The sequence below is a fragment of the Arvicola amphibius genome, chromosome 12 (assembly GCF_903992535.2).
Source record: "Arvicola amphibius chromosome 12, mArvAmp1.2, whole genome shotgun sequence".
NCBI lineage: Eukaryota > Metazoa > Chordata > Mammalia > Rodentia > Cricetidae > Arvicola > Arvicola amphibius.
The window spans coordinates 12,399,233-12,422,590 of NC_052058.2; the positions used below are offsets into that span (position 1 = coordinate 12,399,233).

Consider the following 23,358-nt stretch of genomic DNA (forward strand, 5'->3'; position numbering starts at 1 on the left):
GCCTCGCCTGTTCTACAGACAAGATAAAAATGTCCCAGTTTCTTAAGCTTCTTTGATTTCAAACTGCAGAATATGACCTCCAACAAAAGTGAACGGGTTTACGGGTGCACAGAAACCCCTTGTCACAAAGTATACACACATGGTCATCACTGCCCAGGTCAAGACATGGAGCCTACCCAGTGTCTCAGAGGTCCCTTCCATTATGTCCCTTCCATTATGCCTCAAAGGAGACTGCTGTCAGCACAATCACCATAGGCGGGTGCTGTCTTTTCAGATGTAATCATTATGCCCACCTGCCAGCATTTCTGTGAGGTTGGCGCCGGTGGTTAAGGATAGCTGCAGTTACTGAAGTGTCCGTGTATGTCTTTCTCTATGACCAGTCTGTCCTTTCATGGCTAATGGACAAGGAAGTTGCTCCTTGCATTGGCTATTGTAAAGAATGCTGATAAGGTGTCTGGTGGAATATGTAACGTGTCTGGCATGTGGGGCACATGTATGGATTCAACTCTATCAGGAAATGACAGTTGGCTTTCTGAAAAGATGCTAACTTACATATGCACGGTCAACCAGAGTGCTTCCATTGCTCCATGTCTTTTTCACTGTTTGGTACTGCCAGTCATCTTGATGTTAGCTATGTTGGTGGGTGTGGCCTTGATTTAGATGTCTCCAGTGACTAAAGAGAACAAGTAACCTTCAATTTTCTTGCTGAGCAGTGGAATATTATTTTTTTTTTTAAAGATTGAGAATGGTTTTGTTAGAGCTCAACTTTGAAAACAGAACAAATAAAAACCCCAGGGCAGGCAGGGTGTGAATCTCAGCAGATGCCTGGAGGGATAGAGTGGAGAAGAAAACGGGGAAAGCCATGACACATGAGTGAAGCCGTCGTGGAGACCACATGGCATAGCGGGAACTTTAGGAAGAAGAATGGAGGTCCAGAGTGTAGGGAAAACACGCTAGGACAGGGTAGAGAGAAACAGAGAAAAGTTATGCTTTTCAAAGTCTTTCAGAAAAGAAGGCAGACTTGAGAAACTGCGTGTCTGCACTTTCCCTGATCTCCCACTCTTCGGCTGCGCTGCTCTACCTCGTTCTGGGGAGAGGCTCCGCTGAGACTGACACCAGCAGAGCATCATAGCTGTGCCTGCAGCGTGTGCAGAGCCGAGGCTGACAGATAGCAGGGAGGTGAGCCTGAACCAGCTCAACACCATCCTTCATCTTCAGGAGCTGTGGTTGCAACCGTGAGGAAGGTTGGGGTCCAGTTTTGCTGTACTCCTTAGAACAAGGATCAAAAGAACGTAGTCTCCATGAATAAGCCAGAGCTGCTTTCCTGCCTCCCCATACCCGTTCCTCAAGCCCAGCACCACTCTTTGCTGTTCTAGATGAGTCCCCTCCAGTAGCTCCACACCATAAGCCCAGTGCTTCCCCAAACCCAGCATCTTCTGCCTTCACCTGCCTTCAGTTTCTCTGTGGCGTCATTCTCCCAGCCTAGCCCTGTCCTATCCATCCCTGGAGAGCTAAGAGCAGACAACAACCACGCTGACACTTAAGAAAGTGGATGTTGCTTGACACTTCGGTATTTATTAAGATGTTATGGAAATTTGATCTATTTCAGCCAAAGACATTCAGTGTAACTAGCCCTATGCCCATAGTTTTCTCTGGATATGTGACCAAATAAATCTTTGGAGGAGGCTTTCTCTCTCTCTCTCTCTCTCTCTCTCTCTCTCTCTCTCTCTCTCTCTCTCTCTCTCTCTCTCTCTCTCTCTCTCTCTCTCTCTCGTGGTTGGAGCAGGAGTAAGACTTGTGGCTGGTCCTCATTGCCCTTGGACAGAACAGCAGGACAACAGCAACTGGATCAGAAGCAGCATCTACCTTGTTCTGTATTCGTGAATCTGTTTTTCCATTGCACCCCCTAATAAATTATTGGCCAGACTTTGTGGGTTATCGCTTCATTAAGAACTTACTATGGTCCAGGTCCCACCCTTGCCCCAGAACACACAGGCAAACCAAAAAAGGGCTGGCCCAACAGGGCTCACAGTTGGGGTGTCCTCACACATACCAAATACACCATTGGCACACATTTCAGTGACTGGGATGTGTGTGTCGGTCACAGGGAGGTGCTGAGTCCCCTCTAGGTATTCAGGCTGCAGCAGCTGGCCTAGCAGTAAGTACACAACGTGAGGGAGCTCAAATGAGGACGAGGGGACCTGCGACACAAGTTCTTTGGTTTAAGGTTTCTTAATGCTTTTGCAGAGAAACATTGCTATATTAATAAACACACAAAATGATTAGAATGCACATAAACTCTTTTTAGGATTAAAAAAATACAAATTCAAGAAATTACCATAGCCTCCTGGGGTCTTTGAATGTGCGTCTTCACCTATGGTCGTTAGGGCAATTAAGAAAACTATCAGAGAAGTCATGACATTCTTGGCCAATGAGCATTCGTGGCATATTGATGAGGTAGATGTTGTTAGGCCTACAGGAGAGAACACTGAGGCCCAGCCATGGTATAGCAAGCTCAAGTTCCACGGTTAAGAAACCACAGAATCAGAAAGGAATCTGTGTAAAGTCCACACCCTTCTTACAGAGTGTAGCGCGCACATAGCTGTTGTAGGGTTGTAGGGAAGGACATGGAAGGGTCAGGTTGGCGCTAAGTCATGAACAGGTGTGAGTACCGGGTGAGCGGTCCAATGCAGTAGATGGCCATGACCCCCAGAAGCTGAGCCTGCAGGGTCATGACATGAAGTAAGTGCATGAGGGTCACAGCGATGGGGTTGCTGCCATCCAAGGTCTTATCACCAATGTAGAGAGACAGTGGTCCTCAGCACTGGTCTCACTTCCGTGGCCCAAGAAAGCCCCATCTCTGCTGTCTGTGATCTACAGTGACAGTCTGTTCTCGGAGTGAACAACACAGGAAGCACAAAGCCACCATAACTTCTCCCAAGGTGGCCTCACCATCTAGGAGGCTGGCAGTATGCAAGAGGATGGGCCCAGAAGGACATCGACAGGGAGTGGGAAACTTGAGAGGCAGCTGCGACTTTCTGTCATTTTCCATTAGGAGGTCAGTGACACAGAACATCTGTTGACATGAACACCAAGAGATTGATGATGCTCTCATAAACAGAAAACAACCCCTGGGAAGGACCCCCAAACGGTCGAGCACATACAACGTGCAGAGTTCTCCCTGACGCTTGAAAATGGCTCTTTCCACTAGGAAATGGTTGTTACAGTTTGCAACGGAATGGTACCTCTTCTCTTCTTCCCTTTCTCTTCCTTTAGTATGCACCCAGAGAGTTTATTGAGAAACCAGTCAACATCCTGGAGGTCTTCAGGCCATCTCAAGTACTGTTGCTTTCGAAGAAACCCTCTGATAGTCTCATGTCTCATCAGCTGATACTGGGACAGGGACCCCACCACCACCACGACGAGAACGTTCTTGAGGTCAGACAGGCACCGGCTCTGGGCGTACCTGAAGGCTTCCAGGCACCAGCCATCCTTAAGGAATTGTCTGCTCACTAGGCACACGGTCTTTCTGCTGCCCCAGACAGCCGCCTGGATGTTGGAGATGTGGTTTTCCCCGGGGATGAAGTCTCTCTCTTCGAAGCACAGCCTGAGTCTGTTTTGGGAACTGTACTGGGCATCCAGGTGTTTGAGTAGAGCATTCTGTGCCCATTCAAAGTCTTTGCTACTGAAGCAAAAGTAGGCATCGTATTGGTATGCACTGGGTTCTGAACTCCGGACCTTGTCCTTGAACACCAGCCTCTGAATGGTCTTATAACACAGGAAACAAGTCCCCCGGAACTTTATGAATGTGAAGGTGGTGACAAGGAGCAAGGACAAAGTGACGGTGCACAGGACGAAAAGGGAAAACTTTATGGACTGCAAGGCTTCCACTTCATCACACTCCTTGGTGGAGACGTCATAAAGGGAGACCCCTACCAGGGAGTCAGGGTACATGCAGTATATGTCTGCAGGAGAGCCCTGCAGGGTGACATTGGTTTGGTTGAGCCAAGTGATAAAAGGGATAAGTTCACATTGGCAGACAAACTCGTTATGCGTTATGTCCAAGGAGCTAAGTGAAGCAAACAACCCAGGATCAGGAGAGAAGAGCTGATTTCTAGATATATCAAGGAACTCTAGATTAGCAGGTAAGCTACCAGGAGAGAGAGCGGTCAGCCTGTTAGCGCCAAGATTGAGCAACTGTAACGAAACCAGGTCGCTAAATATTCCAGGGGGGAGGAAATTAAGGTAGTTACTATTAAGGTACAGGACTCGGAGGCGGAAAAGGCCTTTGAAAACATCCCAGCAGAGGCCAGTCTCCCAGGCAAGCTGCAGCATATTTCCTGCCAGGAAAAGATGCTCCAAGCTCAGGTTCTCGGAAGGGGTGTAGACTGCCTTGCAGGAGGAAAGGCGATTCTGGTTCAGGATGAGAGACTGGAGCTGGGGAACTTGCAGGAGGGAGTAGAGGTTGGACATATCTTCCAGCTTGTTCTCGGCTAATTCGATGAAGTTGGCTGTAAAGTGGATGCGTGGCAGATCGACCAGCTTATTGCCGCCCAGTAAGATGGTCAGGACGCTCGGAATGAAACTGATGGTTTTAAGAGCATTATCGCGGAGATCCAAGGTTTGTAATTTCTCCAGGGATCTGAACGTTTGGTATTGAATGATCCCAATATGGTTCTTTTGAAGGTCAATGTAGGCGACTCTAGGTAGCCCGTAGAAGTTGGAATTATAAAGTTCTCCCAAAAGATTACATGACATATTGAGAACTTGGAGATTGTCAAGTCCATAAAACGCATCATCTGAGATCTTGTTTATCTTGTTGGAGGCAAGGTTCAGAAACTTCAAATCTTTCAGCGTTTCAAACACTCTGGAATTCAAGGAGAAGATATAACCGTGCGAAAGGTCCAGGAACATAACCGAACTTCTAGCCAGGCCAGCAAACGTGTTCTGGTCAGGGTCTCTGATGTTCTGGAAGCCAAAGCCAGACCCCATTATGTGGTATGTAAGAATCAAAGAGGTGACTTGGCTTCCCCGGATAACATTGCTGAAGTTGCCTGTGATGTCCACTGTCCAACCATTTTCCGAGAGATCTAGAGTTTCCAGCCACATGCCTCTGAAGGGGTTCCTGCAAGTCTCCCAACTCACAGAGACTCTGCTGAACAGGCTGGTTGATTTGAAGCCAAAGAAAGAGAATATTTTGCCCTGCAGGGGCTTGAGTTCATCCTCACATAAAGGGAATATTTTATTGAAAGAAAAATCTATGGCTTTTAAGGAATTCAGTTCCTGAAATGAAGAATGGAGCTGAAGGCTGTAAATCTGGTTGCCAGAGAGGTCTAAGCGAGCCAACGAAGTTAGATTTCTGAAGTAACCATCTCTTAGCACGACACTGGAGAGCTTACAGGAAAACAGTCGAAGTTCCAAGAGATGGGGAAGTCCCTGAAAAGCGTCTGGGCTCAAGACTTCAATGTGGTTTTGGCCCAGGTCTAAGATCCTCAGATTGGGCAGGTTTCTGAAGGCCTCCCGGCCGATGGTCATGGGTGTAAACTGGGTTCCCAGCTCCAGCAGCAGGAGCTGCTCCAGGAATGGAAATGACGTGGCGTTGACCACACTGATATAGTTGAAGCTGAGAAGGAGCCTCTCTGTGGTGTCGAGGACCCAGGGGATCTGGGTAAGATTGCAATGACGGAATAAGGCGATCTGGCCATTGGAAGAACAGGGAGACATTCCCAGCATGGGGCTGGCCATGAAGATCACACTTAAAAGAAGGTCAAGTTGATCTGCCATGATCTATGGGAAAAGAGAAGAATAAAAACACATTACAACCTGAGGATCTGCACACAGGTTCTCAGAATTTGAGGGTTTCCTGTGTGATGTGGATGTTCTCTTGGGGCCCTTTGCTCAACTGATTCCACAAACACTCTGCTGGGCAGGAGAGAGCCACCAACTCTTCTTCTCAAACACTCGCTAGTGCATATTTTACACACTGGGCACCAGTGCTTTAAAGATACTGCGAGCTGGGGAGTTTGCTTAATGCTAGAGTACTTGCCCAGCATGTCCCAGGTTCGAGGTCTCCCTTCTAACACCAAACAAACAACAAAAAACCTGTTACCGACTCAGTGTTTATTCATTAGTTCCAGAGCTGCGGAGGGAAGTTGAAAATCATAAGGACAAGATATTTTTACTTCTGTTCATCCAGGGGCTTCCCATTCCTTACTCCCAGAACCTCAGCTTGTGGACAGATCATAAACACATTGCTTTCCCTGCTGCAATCTAGCCAGATTCTAGCCCATCCCCAAAGATCTGAGCTAGCTGGACGCGCTATGCGTGTCATCTTATAGGCACTGAGTATCTTATGTATCTTCATAAAGAATCAGATTTGATCAGCTTAATGAGGTGGACTGAGCACCTGCTGCATGCCTGACACAAGTATGACACACCTACCTGCTGAAGCTCGGTGCAGGAGGCTTAGCATCCATTCATGTGCCTCAGCAGCAAAGGGGGTCTCACAGAAGTGTCTGTCATGTATTCCAAGCATAGGTGCTGTGTGAGAACAGAAAACATCAACAAGGATCTCAGAAAGCTTAACGTTTTCTGCAGTGGTCTGAAGAAGAATGGCCCTCACAGGCTCAGATACTTGAATGTTTAGTCACCGGAGAGTGGAACTCTTTGAAAGGATTAGAAGGATTAGGGGGGAAATATGTTGGAGGAAGTGTGTCACTGGGAGTGGGCTTTGTGGTTTCAAAATTCCATGCCAGGCCCAGGCAGTCTCTCTTTCTCGGCCTGTGAATCAGGATATAGCTCTCAAATACTTCTCCAGCACTGTGCCTGCCGTGTCTGCCACCATGTTCCCCACTATAATGATAGTGTACTAAGCCTCTGGAACAAGCCCCCATTAAATACTTTCTAAGAGACACTATGGCCACGGTGTCTCTCCATGGCATTAGAACAGTAACTAAGACATCTTCCAAGTGCATGGCTCTTCCATTTTTACAACACATCTCACATGCTGTCAATGGCTCTCGTCAAAAGCCTCCATTGGAAGGTTCTGTGTCCTAGAAAGTATTCCCTACTGGGCCTAGGTTTTATTTTTTTTTAATATTTATTTATTTATTTATTTATTATGTATATAACATTCTGTCTGTGTGTATGTCTGCAGGCCAGAAGAGGGCACCAGACCTCATTACAGATGGCTGTGAGCCACCATGTGGTTGCTGAGAATTTTAAAGGATTGATTGTCATCCTATGACACCCCTGGGAGGTAGTAAAGCCTTTAGGGGGTGGAGCTTAGTGGGAGGAACTTAGGTCACTGAGGTTGTGCCTTTAAAGGGACACTGGCCTTTTGTACCATCCCTTGAGCCATGCATCTCTCTCCTTGCAGATTCCTGTTTGCCCTGCCTAGACTTGCCATCCTGCTGCTACACCTGCCAACTTCATGTGTGCAGATCCTTTCTACCCAGAATAGCTCCCCCGCAGCTCTGGTCATCACCCAAAATAAGTCCTGGCTGGTAGAGCAAGTCTAGAGAGGGAAGGCTAGAATCCACCAGGAGAGAGATGGCCAGTTTGAGACGAGATACAGGAGGCAGCTACCGAAATGGACCCCAAACAAAGAGCTCCATTTCTCTTGGCATGCAACCCCCAAGACTGTGGTTCTAGAAGCTGGTGGAACCCTGAAAGGCAGATTGAAGGAATCCAGTGTGAAATGTACGTCTGTTGAGTGGTACCCAAAATGAAGACTCTGAAGATGCAGTTCAGTGGAGAGAAGAATGCGCAAACCAGAGTTGGAACCCACATAGGAAAATAAACAAAATGGCAGATCTGACAGTGGGAAGTGGGGTCTACTGTGGCCTCCAAAGCTTGCCAGAGTACGGCCTCACTGCCCACACCCGAGGAGGCCACAGTGCTCTACTGCACAGTCAGATCACCCGGCAGCAGTCAGCCTACTGTAGTGCCCCTCATATGGTTTATTCTGTGGTGTGCATCTGTACAGTGCATGTGGGGAAGTGTAGGGTTGTGAACACCCATGTGCGTGCTGGCAGAGGCCAGGGCAGGATGGTGGGTGTCTTCCATGATCACGATTCCTTACTGCCTTGGGACAGAGGCCCTCACAGGACTGGAAGCACACTGTTCTGATTTGCCCAGCCAGCCAATAAGTTTTCAGGGTCTCTCTGTCCTTCCTCTTCAGCCCCCATCCCCGGGCGTCGGGGCTACAGACACAGGCCACTATGCATAGCTTCTTCACAGGCATGAGGTCTTACTTTGGAAATCTGACAGTTCTGAGATCTTACCCTCCCCTGGCATCACATTCCTAATGCTGTGCCCAGACTCTCCCAGAGTCCACCTCTTTTAATGTGATGTAGAGGGCCTTCCGTACGCATGGAAACAACCACCGTGGTTCATAGGTTGGGGGTGGAAACGCTGTGTGCACAGGGCTAAATGGTAAGAGTGTTAGGCTATGCAGTCCAAACACAGACCACAGTTTGCTGGCCTCTGTTCTAGAAGGTAAGAGAACAGAAATTCTGACTCCACCAATCAGGGTTTTTTTTTAGCGACTCTAAGACAAACATAGTGTTGAGACGCAAGAAGGTGCAGGAAAGAGCTCGCGTGGTCCCCAAGTCACTGCTGGCTTTGCAGCGGTTATCTTACCCAAACATCAGGCTGATTTCTCATCTTATGTAACCGGATGGAGATATTCCCTCGGAGACACCAGTGTGAGGATGCCAGCTCAGAAAAGCACAGTTAAATGCCTTCGTTTCAATTCTGATTTTGGCGAGATCAGTGTTGGTCCCCAGGTACGACTGCTGAACTAGATGACCTTGAATTTCTGGTAATGAGTGACAGCCCTAAATAACACATATTTCAAGATGTTTCAATTTTCAGATTCACAAGAGAAGCTAAAATTATAGTAAGGAAGATGAAACCAGCTGAACAAGTAGATTTTAAACAAAACTCTTTTGGGCACATGTTCTAATTACAAAGATATCACACAGACCTAAGTTTTTAAGAGGGATAGAAGGATGGAAAAATTCTATTTTTACCTCTGAAGCAGATCTCTGGTTAGAATGACTGGCAGGACAGGTGAGCAGGGGAGCCAGCTAAGCAGTGAGATGAGGTGCTGGGAGAGAGAGGCTCATGCGGAGAGCATGGGAGGGGAACCAGCAAGCATTTGTTCTGAAATGGGAGCCAGAAGCTCAAATGAGTGGATGTAAAGACATCCAACACCACCAAGACAAACCTAACTAAAGCTGAGTGCCAGACTGCCACGGTCTTCCTGACTCTGACTTCAGAATGTAGAGATTCCAGGAAGGAGTCCACGCAGCAAGAGGTGGGCTGTGAGGACAGAGTAGTGTGGACCCTAATCTTCAGGGAATCCTTTCCGCTCCTATCAGACGAGTCTGCCCTCTAGTGGTTGCCAAGAGCAGAGGGTGGAAAGGAAGAAAGGCAGATGTCCAGTGACAAAAAGAAACACATGAAGTGAGTTCCATAGTTAGGAGTCTCTGAACCATTGAGCTGTATTTCTTCTCCTTCTTCTACGCCTATTATTCTTAGGTTTGGTCTTTTTATTGTGTCCCAGATTTCCTGAAAATCAAAACATAGTTAGGAGTCTCTGGTGACATATGCATTCTCTGGTCACAGAGGTAGAACATGCATAAGGTCTTGGGTTCGATTCCCCACCACGAACATACCACTCAAGACAAGTCGTTGCACTGCAGCTGGGTGTGGTGGGGCCTGCCTATAATACCAGAACTCCGGAAATGGAGGCAGAATCTTGAGTTCAAGGCGGAGTTCCATAGTCAGAACTTATCTCAAACAAAACCACTGCAAAAGTCATACACTCTACTCCCAGGATTTATAGGAGAAGTAAGGTAAGGGTATAAGGCTTGAAGGGTTCATCATCAGCACACACAAAAAGGATAGGAATAAAATAAAACTGGTATGTGGTTAGCCTACTTAAATGAACAAGAGACCCATTAATACTCTGATAGACAGGGTACTTGGCTTTGGAAAAGACCTGAGGTTTGCTGGTGGAAGTGGATACCAGGAGGGTTTCAGTCGCTGCATTATTATGAAATGGTGGGAAGCGGGGAGGCTGTTTGGTATCAGGGGGAAAATCTGAACGCCAACTATAGATGCCTGAGGCCCAAAACACATGGAGAGTGGATGCAGCAGACAGACACCAGGGTGTATTTTGTGTCCTCATAGGTGGCTTAGTTCAGTTTGCTGCAGCTTTCTGTCTTTGCGTATAAGAAATTGCACATAAGGAAAAAATGAATGAGGTATTTCTACTACCAGGGGTTTTTGTTTTGTTTTGTTGCTATTGATTGAACCCATGGCCTTGGGCATGTTAGGCAAGAGCTTTTTCACTGAACTATATCCCCAGTCAAGCTCTCTAATGCATCAATAATATCCCCAAATATATCAGTTTTCTTAGGAACAAGTTCATTTTTTGAAACAAGCATTATAGGTGAACAGACAGGGCCAGTTCAGTAACGGATGGAGGATTCTGGTTTTGTAAACAGTTTCACCCCCTGCACTGAACAGTAGGATGGACTTGGGAACCAGTCATGCAGACTCAGCTTCAGGGAGAGGGGAGGGCCAGGGTCTTCTCTCCAGCCCTAGTGTCCTTAGGGTTCACTTAGAGACTGGCCACGATGAACAGTCCTCAACCTGGTTACATGTTCGATTCCCTGTAGTCTGGAGACCTGTGGTCTGGGCCTCCCTACGCCTATTCAGTGAGACACTGAAGATGAGGCATTCTCAAAAATCGGTATTCTTAACAGATGTGAAAATTGTAGATACACTCCGGCCCAAAAGCCCTTGGCATAAATCAATAATCATTGAATTTGCCAACTCCTTGAAATCACCTGGGGTCTGAGTCTAGGTCCTGACAGAGAAAGGCAGGTTTTAGCTGACCTAGAAGGCATGGCTGACATAAACACAGTCCACAGATCCCATGCAGTCAAAGAGAGCCAGAAATGCTGCTCACCAAAAAATTGTAAACTTACACTTTAAAAAACACGTTAATATGTTTGTTCAATTTATTTTCTTTGTAACTTGATTGCAAGGCTCTTGACACTATGCTGCAATGTTAAAACCTGAGGGGGGAAGGCATGAACACCTGGAGTTGTTGGCTCTGAACAGGTGACTCCAGGCACAGATGGTTTGATCATCTGCTCCTTTGGCTGCAACACTGACTCCACCTCAACCATAAGGTGCATAGGAACACCATGAATCATAGGATTTCTAATGCCAGAGAGGTTCACAGTAGCTGAGGCAAGAATAAACCAAGAAACAGCAAGAGCAAACCCAGGATTGGGTGTGCAACTCAGCCTTACAAAGGAATGGAAGTCCTTTTAAAATTTTAACATCATTATTTTTATTCTTATTCTTATTCTTATTATTCTTATTCTTCTTCTTATTATTATTATTGGGTCTGTGTTGCACGTGTAGGTCACAGAACCACTTCATGAAGCCACTTCTTTGCTTCTGCTTTCACCCGGGTTCCAGGGACCAACCTCAGGGACCTGCTGAGTCATCTCTCCAGCCCCAGAGAAATAAAATTGGGACACATGCTACAACATGGATGGACTTTTTTGTTTGCTTTTGAGACAGGGTTTCTTTGTATAGCCCTGGCTATCCTGGAACTAGCTCTGTAGACCAAGCTGGCTTTGAACTCACTGAGATACGCCTGCCTCTGCCTCCCGAGTGCTAGGATTAAGGCGTGCGCCACCACGGCCCAGCTATGGATGGATTTTGAAGACATTATACTAAGTATAATCAGTAAGATGCAGAAGAACAAATACTGTGGGATTCCAAACTCTGGCACTGGCTAAGCAAGCGCTCTCCCACTGAGCGACACCTTAGTCTACATGAGGTTTCTAGAATAGACAACTTTACAGAGACAAAAGACACAGTGAGATTACCAGAGGCTGAAAGGAGCAGGTGGGGCAAGATGGCTCAATGGACCTAGAATTCCAAAAAAACTCGGAACCTTGAGGAAGTTCTGAAGACAGTGGTGGAAGTGTTTAATGGCCTTCAGCTGCATGCACCCTTACAACGATTTAAATGACAGAGTTCATGCCATGCACATTTTGCCACAGTTTAAAAAAGAACTAAGCCAGGTGTGGTGGTGGTACATACTTATAACCCCAGAAATTAGGAGGGAGAAGGAGGAGGATTGGGGGCTCAAGTTCATCCTTGGCTACATAGCAAGTTCGAGGCCAGCCCGAACAATGTAAAACTCCACCTCGAAAGAAAAAAAAAAATCAGTTTAACTAGCTAAAACCTACTGCTGGAGCTCCAGAGATCCCACAGGCCTGGAGGCTGTTGAAAGTAGCATTCTAAAACTGTACCCCAGGCTCCTTTGATGCAAGCCGTTCTCAGGCCATGCTTTGAGAAGCGTGGGCCTAAAGGATGCCCTCTGAGCCACACACCCCACATTTCTCTTGCAGGAAGACGCTCTGGTGAGAAGACCGGGAGACCACTGAGTATTGGGTTTTGACTATTATGGCCGGGTTAACTTGTGTCTAGGGCTCTGAGGGCGACAAACAGAAATAGGACAATCAATGCTGGCCTCCAAACTCCTGCCGTGTAGTGTTAATTAAGATAATCAGGCCAGAGGGAGGAGGTCAGCATCCTTTCTTCCCAGCTGCCTTCATTTCGAGTTAATCCAGGCCATTAAGAGAGCAGGTTCCTTTCTTAATTGTCTGGGTAGAAAAGCTGCCTGCCGAAGCAGTCTGAGTTATGGGCCATGGTATCGGCAGCAAATCCATAAGCTTTTATTTTGGGGGTGCAGCTCCTCCCTGGACACACAGTTAGTTAGCGAATGCCTCAGGCTGAGCCAGGGAAGCCCTTGTTTTAATTTAACACTTGATCCTTAGAAAACCACCAGTCAAGGATTGTTGCTAGGCCCCAGGGTCTGAGCTGAGTCCCAGACTAGCTGCGTCCACGAGACAAGCCACAAGACAAGTCGCCGAAAGAGCGTTTCCTCCAGGTGCCGGGTTCAAACCTGGGGCCCCCTGGAGCACTAAGCCTGGAAGACTGGCTATGCAAGAAAACCAAAATTCATTTGCATTAGATGCCTTGGAGAGCTTCGCCAAGTAATGACCTGTGGACCAATTCCCAGAATGAGTGCGGGATGTGGGCTTAAGGACAGAACGCTGGGAAGAACTGTTTAACCAGACACGTTTTGGACTGTTCCAAGGGGTGCTGGTTTGTTGAAGTCCTAATTTGAATCTGAAGTGTCTTCCTTGGGCTCTTGTTGGGAAAGCCACCCCCTCCAGCTAATGACACTGTTTTGGGGCGCTCTCTATGTTCTGGGAACTGAGTCCTAGTTGGAGGTGGGTCCTTGGGGGTTTATTGTCCCTGGCTCCTTCTGTTCATTCTCTGTGACCTGTCTACTGGAACTTTTCCTTCTTCTACCCCCATGAACCAGCTCTTCAAACCATCCCTAAGCACCTTCAGCTCCCAGGCTTCCCAGCTATTCCAGACCAGCTGCCTGCCTGCCTTATGTCCACACACTGTGCGTACTTGTATCCACACAAAGGTGAGATACTCAGGTGTACCCTCAGCACACTGTCTCCAAATCCCCTACAGTTCAGGAGTCAACTTCACTCCCAAGGCCAGGCTCCAGCCTCGGATCTGCTGTTGCACTCTTCTGGTCTGAGCTTGTAGAGACCCGGTCCGTGGTGTGTGTGTGTGTGTGTGTGTGTGTGTGTTTGTGGGGGGGGTGCGGCACAGGAGAGCTCTGTACAGCCAAGAGGCAGCTCCCCTCTGTGCTGCTGTGTGGGGACCCAACACTTCAGGCAGAGGTTGTTCTGGGTAGAGGATGGCTCTCAGGCAATCATGCTTGCAAGAAGCACCCTCTCCACAGCTGGGAGAAGATTGCTTGTTCATGAGAGCTGGGAATGGTACTGCTTCCGTATTTCTCAGAGCCATCCACTCCAGAGCCTTTGGGATCGGCACAGCAGGTGAATGCCCAACACTTGACAACTGTTCGGCAAACAGGACTCCGAGATCAGCGCATTAGTTTTCTGGGGACGCTGCGAGCTCTGGAGAATGATTTATTTACTGATGCTCGCCGTTCTCATTAGGGTCTGTTTGCCTTTGCCTCCCTAAATGTTTATGATTCCTCAATACAAAGCACGTCTGTCATGTCTAGCCCAGCAAGAACTTTCCCATTTATCTGTAATCTTTGTTCCATGTGTGGGGAGGGTCATGGGGGGAGGGCTGGGGACACCATGAGGAACCGTGGCTTGCTGAGTTCCCAGTCTGGGTGGTTCTGGGGGGTGGGGCTGGAACTCTAGGAGGCTAGAAATTCCCCACCTTTTCTCAGAGCCACAGACCCATGTTAGAAATTCATTCCCAAACTGCCACCAGGCTCCCTGCTTTGTACTTAAAAGCCCACCTGCAACCCTTTTTTGTAAATTAGGATTTTATTCTCTAAGTCAGGTAATGCTTTGCTGTCTTCAGCTTATGGTAAATATGCTGAATGATGCATCCTTTCACGTCCAGCTCTGGCGTCTGCCTCCCTCCTCCTGGTGCTGCCGGGATGGCTGCCCAGGGGATGAGAGATTTGTGAGCCTTAACACACGCATCCTTACACACGTGTCTCTAACACATGCGTGCTACTGCAGGGAGCATCCCAGAAGACAGCACTGACTAGAAAAGTCCTCGATGAATCCTTAGACCCACGAACCAGAACTTTGCAGGGTCCCCACCTCAGACTACAACCTAGAGGGGACATTTCAGGCTTGAATTGTCATTTTATAGACGGGTAACAACCCAGCTGACTTTCTCCATCATCTCTATACTGTCTACAGCCACAGCCCTGCTTCCCAACTTTACTGTCTAACTTAGAATCTGGCCTCCCGCATCCTTTGTTTCTCTGCCTAGCCTGGTACCCAAGCTCTGAGAGCATATGTGTGTCTCACTGGCTGATCCCATCCCATCTTCCCTCCACAGGCTATCTCCAAACAGTCCTCGCATCCCCCCAGGCACGCTCACCTCCCTCCCTTGACATCCTGGCTCCATCTCCATGGCAGCATTTTATTACATTACTTCTTTCCGGTAAGCCGCGAGGCAAGGACTCGGTTTTATTCTTACTCGATTCCCCCACGGTTCCTAGCACAACCCCAGCACCCCAGCAATATTCTTCCCATTCGTGTTTGGAAGCCACAGTCTCACCAGGAGCACCGGCCTTTCCATCCGAACACCAGGGACATCTAATAAGTTCTTGTCATTCTAGGGGCAGTGGATCGCGGGTTGTACAAAGACTCCTGAGGCCGTAGGAATCTCATCACAGCCATGGTAACAACAACAAGGATTTAATGAATCAGGAGACACAGCGATGGCTTTGCTAAGAGAGAACAAATAGAATCATTACACACATGTTTTTCTGTGCTGTTATTCACTTTCCTTTTAGTTGGTTTTCTACTATGTGTGATTTCACTTCTTTGTTCTTTGGCTTTGTGTGTTGGGTCTTTTTAAAAAAATTTAAAATTTCAAGTTAGCATGCAAAAGCCACGAGTTTCATTGCGACATTTCATTCATATAACTGTCATTATGTGTGTTCTTATTCATCTCGATGTTGGCTTTCTGAGACAGAGTCTTACTGTGCAGCCCAGGCTGACCTTGAACTCAAAGGCTTCCTGCCTTAGGTGCTGGGATTAGGGGTGTGAGCCCTGACCCCCCTTGAATGGAATACTCACTGGAAGAGAAAGGTTCTAAATGGTTTTCGAAATCGAGACCTGAGGGCTGAAGAGACCGAGAATGTCTGGACCAGCCTCTGGGGCAGAAGGTGACTTCCCAGTCATTCAGTCACGTGGGCACTTTTCTGTTTTGCCGCACCAGGGAAGAAAAGAAAAGATGCTTCCCACTGGGACCCAGAACTCTCTTTCATGATGTGTCTGTGATCATTTGGTTTCTAGCTTCCAGTACTAGGACAAGACAGCCTGTTTCTACATTCCAAGGAACCAAGAGCTTGCTGACTCAGGGATCTTGTGGGTTTCTGGTGGTGGGGGTGGGGGTGGGGGTGAGGGTGGGGGGGTGAGGAATGGGGTTGGAGGGGAGGGGAGGGCGCTGAGGATGGGAGGAGTGAGGTAAGGCTACCATCAGGGTTTGACAGACCTAAGCAGCAGGGCTAGGTGATGGCAGGGTTAGCGTGTAAGCACTGGTCTCACACGGATGGGAGTGTCCTAAGAGTCGAAGAACTGACTTGTTGAGCGTCAAATCGTCTTCTAAATGATTAAACAGGTGCCTAGGGAGGTGAGGCTGTGCCCTTGGCAAATGTCTCGCCCAGAGTAAATTGTGGAGCTGGAATTCGAATCCAGTTGCAAGCACGGTTGTCATTGTGATAATTAAAAGAAATCGAACCTAAAAATTGTTCCCAAACATACACAGAGCCTCAAAGAATGTTGTCTGAGCACAGGGGTACCCTGGAGGTGGGGATGCTGATCTGTTTGGTCTGGGGAAATCTGAGAATATGCAGTTTTTTAATTAAGAAGAATTGGTGGTGGTGGTGGTGGTGGTGGTGGTGGTGGTGGTGGTGTGTGTGTGTTTGTGTGTGTGTGTGTGGCATAAGTGTGCTCGTGTGGGGGCACTCAGGTGTCATTCCTTTGCTATCCTATTTGAGACAGGATGTCTTTGCTGTTTGTCGCTCTGTACCCCCAAATAGTTGGCCCTCAAGCTTCTGGGCTTCTCCTGTCTCTTCCATCTCCTTGCAGAAGCAATGAGATAGCCAATTATGTGTTAGAGTTGCTGGATTTTATGTGGGTGCTGAGGATTCAAATTCAGATCCTACCACTTTGGCAGCAAATGATTTCCCCATTGAGCTATCTTCATAGCTAAAGAGTCTGCGTCACTAACATGCTCCCGGGCGATTCTCAGGGGGCTGGCCCACTTACCACACCCTAATGAACAGGACTGGGAGCCCTGCTTTTAGCCTCAGGATTTCCAGCACCAATTCATTCTCCTGTGAATGCCTTAAGGACAAGATTCTACAGGACTGGTTTTGAGCTGTATTAGTGAATTAACTACAAATTCTCTCACCCTCTCGCTGGAGACTTCTCATGAGGAAGAGCTCGAAGAACCCATGGTTTAATCTGAGGGAAGGAAGCTGCAGAGTTTGGGATGAATTTCTCAGGTCCAGCAGGCACTCCCTCTGGCCACCAGCAGGGGGCACACACTGGGCGGAGATCGAGGGAGGAGGTCGCGGCCCTCCATGGGGAAAACTAGAGCTGGGGAGCTGGGCTGGGCTAGGAAGCCCAATCACCTGCCTAATGCGTGCCTGCCTAGTGCGGGGCATTTCCAAATTAAGACGACAACCAAACTAAACTCGATCGTAGCTCCACAATTTAACAGGTGCGTGAGCTTGGGCAAGCGCTGAAGTTCTTTGAGCATCAGTTCAATCATCTATAAAATACCAGGGATAGTCGTTACCGCTTCCTCTAGGAACACGGCGGGGCGGGGGGGGGGGGGGGGGGGGGAAGTGCGGGGGTGGGGAGCCAAGGCAAACCAGAGAACCAGCTGCCTGTGCACAGTCCACCAGTTCTTGCTATGCTCAAATAGACAGCCATCATTCACGTACCCACACCTCACCAGAAGGGCACACCCTTAGAAACCACTGAAGGGGAATGCAGAGAGAAGGAATGTTTCCTGAAGTGGGTTGGTTCTTCTTTGACCATTTGTGGGAAATTACATAACAATGGCTCCTGTTTGCTTTAATATCTGTAGGGAATGGTCCCCAGCGCTCCCAAACAACAAACAGATACTCTCTAAAACCAGTATTAGTATCCCAATGGTCTAGGCTCCGAATGGCTCTTCCTGCCTGCTTATTATAGACTCATTAGAGCACTTTGATAGCAGCCGATCAAAATAAAATAATTTCTACTGAGTGATTATTGCAAAACTAGCAACTGGCATGACACACTTAAAACCCTTGGGTGAAGGGAGGTCACGTAGCAGTTCCGATCCGTCTGTGGCCAGGTGTAGGCTATGCAGATGCTCTCAATTAGAAGATTAACACCGCAGGCTCTGATGGCCTCCCTAGGTGCAGCTCGGCTACACCTTGTATCTACGAGTATCTATGGACAAAGTAAACCCAGGTCAGGGAGCTGGAACAGAGAGAGCTGGGAAGTCCGAGGCAGCAAATGATGACACAGACAGTTTGCTAAGCACAGTGGAAGTCCTTTGCAGAGTCGGGAAAATCGGAAGCCATCGGGACTGGGGTGTGTGTGAACAGGGACTAGAAACCCTGGTAAGCCCAGATCAGATATGCAGAAGATGGGAATTGGAAATGAGATGTTAAAACACTTGAGAATGGTCCTGGGGAGGATCTGTGGTCTGCATGTGAAGAGAAAGCTTTTTGGGCCATCACACCCAGACAGGGCTCTGGCAGGCACAGACACTCCTGGTGACAGCTGAGCCCCAAAGCAGGGGGAAGACAGGCGTCAGGATCCAGGTGCAGAGGAGGAAAGATGACTTCATCAGGACCGAGACAGGCAAAGGTTAGGTGGTGTGCCCTGATCAGAAACACATTCCCCCAGGAGGTTCATGCACGTGGAGTCTGCCAAGGCAGGGCCTCAGAGGTGTCCCTGCTCCACTCTAAGCTAGGGCAGGGAGTCAGAGTGACTAGGCTCTTGTCTGCTGGTGACAGTAACCTCCATGATATATGAGGCCACAGCAGAAGCACTGGGTCCAGAGATGCCAAATCTGAGTCTGAGTACTCTTTCAGCTACCAACCGGGCCTTCTGGACAAGTCTGGTTCCCTTGTCTTCAGTTTCTGCATTTCAGGCCACAGCAGCCCAGGGATGACAGTGGCACTGTAAGTTTTCAAGTCCTTCAAGGGTCTCTGTTGCTCCAAACTGGGTGGGTGGGTGATGCCTCTGTCTTGTGGCAGTCATGAACTAGAAGCATGTCCCCATTTTTGTGGACTCTAAAACTTCCCAAGGCAACGTGACCGCAGCCAGTCTTCCCAGAAACAGAATAGTCATCTCCACGTGAGCAAAGCTGCAAGTTTGTTACAGGGATCTTGAAGATAGTGGATAACAATGTCCCTGACACCGGTGAAAATAGTCCCACCTATGTCCTGGCTTTAAGCAAAGCTTCCTCTCGGAGTGTAAGCCTGATGACTTTTAGAATTGGAACACTTGTTTCCTCCTTCCTTGTGTTCCCACCTCCACCTCCCTCATGGTTTCTCTAGACACTGCCCTCTGGCAAGCAAGTGACAGAATTATACCCAGAGGGAGCTTGTGGGCTCCCAAGAAGGGTCTTTGGGGTGAGGACACAGACTCCTTGCTGAGAAATCCAGAGGGGGTGGGCAGCTGGGCAGTAGAAACAGAAAGGGAAACGTGGTCTAGCAGGCCCAGGAAGGCAGGATTGGTTCGGCTCTTGGTAATTAGCTTTGTGTTGTGAAGCAGCCAAATGCTGGAGCCATCAGAATGGAAGGGCCTTCTCGGGGGGACAGAGACTAAGGCCCTCCCTCAGGGATAACCGGAGTGACCAGAGGACTGGGTAGGTCACACTGCCCACCCTTGTCTCCGAGGTCCTGGCAGTGCATAAAGTCTGGAAATTTGAAAGTCCTGGGGTGTTTACTATGAATCCCAGCCCAGAGAGATCCAGAGTTCAAGTACAGAGTAAGTCGATTTCTAGAAAATAAGGAAGCGGTGTGACAATCTTGCACATCTGAGCACATCCACGTTAGGGATTTGCCCATTGTTTTGTCACTACAGAGATGGAGATGGGGTCATATCTCTGAGCAGCCTGTAGCCCTGAGCTCAGCAGGGCCAGGGGTGGCTTTTGGTACCACCGCCTCTGTTACATTTGTGCGGAGTTCAAATCCTTGCCAGCTTTCCCTTCCTCGAAATGGGGGGGGGGACTGTGAAGGGCAAATGAGATGGGCAACACAGCTCGGATCTCTGGGTCTCTTACAGTATCTCACGCACTGCATCTGGTTCATTGACTACTAAATTACTTATTGACCATGAGAGTGCTCTAAGCCACATTGAAACTGAGTCCAGATAGACAGCTAGTCCAATGACGCTGGTGATGGTTTTCGCGGTGGTGTCGGGAATGTGAACACAAACCCGACAAAGGGCCAGTTTGCTTGTCCTGAGTGTAGCAGGGGGGCTTTGAGTGACTAGATCTCAAGCAGGCATGACGAGCGTGAATCCTAGTCAGCACGGAACAACTCTCGGTCCTTAGAACAATGCCCGGCTCCACGTAGATGCTACCAATACACTTGCCACCATTACCGTATTATTAATTTGGTGAAGCAGAAAGTGTCTGACCGTCATAAGGTAAAGTTGAGGGCTGGAGAGATGGCTCCGCAGTTAAGAGCACTGGCTGCCCTGGAGGTAACCCAAGTCTACCTCCCAGCGTTCACTGTGACAGCTCACAACCCCTGTCACTCCAGCTCCAGGGGCTCTCGTGGCCTGTTCTGGCCCCCAGGACATGTGCTTCAGTGCACACACACTCTCACCTGCCTGTAACTCCAGCACGCGGGAGACTGGGCTCGTGAGATAAGAACTTCAAGGCCAGCCTGGGATACACGGAGTTCCAGGGTAGCCTGGGCTACACCCAGTCTCTAAACAAAAAAGCAGAAGATTCTCTGAGGAGAGGAGAGGAAAAGAAGGCATGGTCAGAACCATGAGGGAAGTCAGTGTGGAAAGGTTGGTGTACGGGGGGAGGGAGAGAGAGAGAGATTGGCAGGTGGGGCGGTGGGGGGGTAGTATGCAGCAGGAACTGGGGTTTCAGAGGGAGCTGAGTCTATGGACCATCGCAGCCTCTGCTTCTCTTGATCCAGGCTACTCTTCAGCCTGGTCTTGTCCTTGCCAGGTTTCGAAGTTGAACTTCTTAACATCCAGCCCTTCCAAGTGTTCCCTGCTTCTCCTAGCCCCCATAGCCTGTTTCTTGGAGTTAGCAGATGCCACCATATGACTTTTCCTTGACTGTGTTCTAATTGTCTCACCGTTGTAGGTTTCTGCCTCCCACCGACACCTGGACAATGCAGGACTGTGCGAGCCATGCCTCAACATTGTCTTTGTCCCGCAGAGCTGAGCACATCATAGGATATGGTTCACACACCCGAAGACTGACACCGGGGCTAGAAAGATATGACTGAGTGTGTGGGTCTGTCCTCTGAATTCTCCACAAAGCGAAGAACGGAACAAACACATCTGGGCTCAGTAACTGGGTACTTACCCAGGACTGATAGCATGCATGGAGAAACAGAACAGTTCCCATTCGACTCCTCAGAGGAGCTAAAGCTGAGCGTGCAGGAGATTAACAAAGAAACCTGTGGCCTGGGGACATCAGCCCCAGGAGAGGTCTTCGCTCCTCAGACAGAACTAAAACCTGACAGGATTAGTTTTGCAGTCACACAATGAAATAGGGAAGTGTTTCTTGCTTTGCTCAGACCGATACAGGTTGGAGGGGAGTGGTCTTGGGCCATCAATTAGGATGGGCTATCTTCCAGGATGACCATTAAACCCATATGTATGAGCTAAGTCATCCCGATTTTTATCATAGGGGCTGTTTTTGGTGCAGCTCTGCAATTAAGTTTGGCCTAGGCCCCTCCTCTTGGACACCCCCAGAACCCCACCACAGTGTGCAAGACTAAGTAAGCAGTTAGCAGAGCAGAAGCCAGGGCCCTCTTCCCAGGATTCCCTCCTGACTCTGCATGGCATGCTGGGAGTTCCTCGCTGTTGATTTCTTGCCCCCCAGAGAATTAGGTGGATGGAGTCAAGAAGAACTACGTACAGATCTTGGACAGGCTACTCAGAGTTGTGTCCTCTGAGGAAAGGCAGAGAAGAGGCCAAGCTCTGTGTGTGTGTGTGTGTGTGTGTGTGTGTGTGTGAGAGAGAGAGAGAGAGAGAGAGAGAGAGAGAGAGAGAGAGAGAGAGAGAGAAGAGAGAGAGAGAGAGTCCTATTGCCTCCTGTGACCATGGCAGATAAATGGTTCACACCCCATTCCAGGCACTGGGCAGGAGGAGAGGCATTGCTCCTGCAGGGGTCTGATAGGAACATCCCACAGCAACAGTGTAAAGGGCCCTGCGGTCAAGCTGCTTGCCTGTGGGCAGTGCTACACGGATGTGTTCCGAACACCAGCTAACTCTAGGGCTCACCCATGGCTGGGAGGAAGCAGTCGCCCCACTTTTGTCTTCCACAAGGCCTTAGGAGCCTTCCTGGGGAGCACACCCTCTCTCCCAAGACAACCAACAACGAGGCGGTCCCCCAACCCACCACCACTCCTCAGGGACTATCATTACAGCTATGGCTTACAGAATTGAGCCATGGCTGTAATCGCCAAAGGCAAGATGACTTTCTTCCCGGCCTCAGAGCTAACAGTATTCACATGGAATCGGTCGGGCTGGCTTACCTTCCCCTCCCTGGTAGAGTGTTCAAAGCCTTCTTTGCCAGTGGACTTTTTAAGGTGTCCATAGCTCAGGTGATGGTGACTGCCTCCCCTTTCCAAGGAAGGTTAGTGATTCCTGATCACCACTGGCCTCTTCCAGAGGATGGGGCCAAAGGTGAAAGCCGGGAGAGTCACACACTAGGGAATCCCTTGTTCTAAGCCCAGCGTGCAATTCTAGAGTTGCCCTGCTGGGCACAGGATATGCACCCTCGGCTAGCTCTCCACTCTGCTCACCATTCACCGCCAGGGGACCCCAGTTTCCACAGCACCGAGTGACAGAGTGCGCCTTCTAGGGGCTGGACGTCAGGTGGGAAAGAAAGTTAAAAGGGCCCAGGACCAACCCAGGAGGAGGGAAGAGGGGCGGTGGCACCAACCGTGTCCAGTCGTGTCCCGCCGCGTCCAGCTGCGTTCCGGCCCTCCGCCGGTCTCAGGGAACCCGCTGCAGGACCCCCTGCAACTACACGGCATTCACCTCCCAAGCAGGATCCCCCATACCGCGGGCTCCTGGGCTGACCTCGTTTCGCGCAAGACACCAAAGCTGCAGCGAGCACCGGGATCGGGAAGGCCTTGCCTGCCGCTGGGGGCTCCGCCCACAACCCTGACCACGCCCACTTTGTGATCCGTGCCTGTCTTTTCTAAAAGTACTATCCAGAAGTCCTAGGCAAGTTACCTCAGCCTAGGTACCCTCTTTGCTCTCTGGCCAGGGGGAAGACCTTTATCTCATATGCGATGATTTTGTGACTGAGGCAGGAGAGAAGTCAGAATTGGGGTTGGCGGCGGCTTTTGGCTATCATAGAGCTCAGGACAGGAGGCAGAGGGCTAGCCGTGACTTCTGAAGATACCCCTAACCATATGTTGAAATAATGTAGGCCAGCATTGACCCAGGCAAGGAAGCCTAGGCCCGAGTCCAGAAGTGCTCTACAGAGGCGCAGCTGCAGGACCGGAAC

General features: G+C 49.1%; 1 protein-coding gene across 4 annotated transcripts; it reads right to left on the reverse strand.

Annotated features, from left to right (window-relative positions):
• Positions 1–2,258: 2,258 nt before the first annotated feature.
• Positions 2,259–22,934, reverse strand: Tlr5 (toll like receptor 5). 4 transcript variants are annotated; one of them, XM_038349355.1, is made up of 5 exons: positions 22,786–22,934; positions 15,184–15,355; positions 8,644–8,840; positions 6,442–6,540; positions 2,259–5,787 (listed from the first exon to the last, which is right to left on the reverse strand). In XM_038349355.1, exon 5 carries the CDS (start codon positions 5,782–5,784, stop codon positions 3,208–3,210), a length of 2,577 nt encoding a protein of 858 aa, XP_038205283.1. In that variant the 5' UTR covers positions 5,785–5,787; positions 6,442–6,540; positions 8,644–8,840; positions 15,184–15,355; positions 22,786–22,934; the 3' UTR covers positions 2,259–3,207. The 4 variants fall into 4 exon arrangements, with proteins under 4 accessions (XP_038205283.1, XP_038205282.1, XP_038205284.1 ...); XM_038349354.1 differs by lacking the exon at positions 15,184–15,355; XM_038349356.1 differs by lacking the exons at positions 15,184–15,355; positions 22,786–22,934 and adding an exon at positions 22,376–22,688.
• Positions 22,935–23,358: the final 424 nt, after the last annotated feature.

Bases quoted from the DNA above. Each gene is read 5' to 3' on its own strand.
- Tlr5 (XM_038349354.1), bottom strand. From the start codon at position 5,784: ATGGCAGATCAACTTGACCTTCTTTTAAGTGTGATCTTCATGGCCAGC.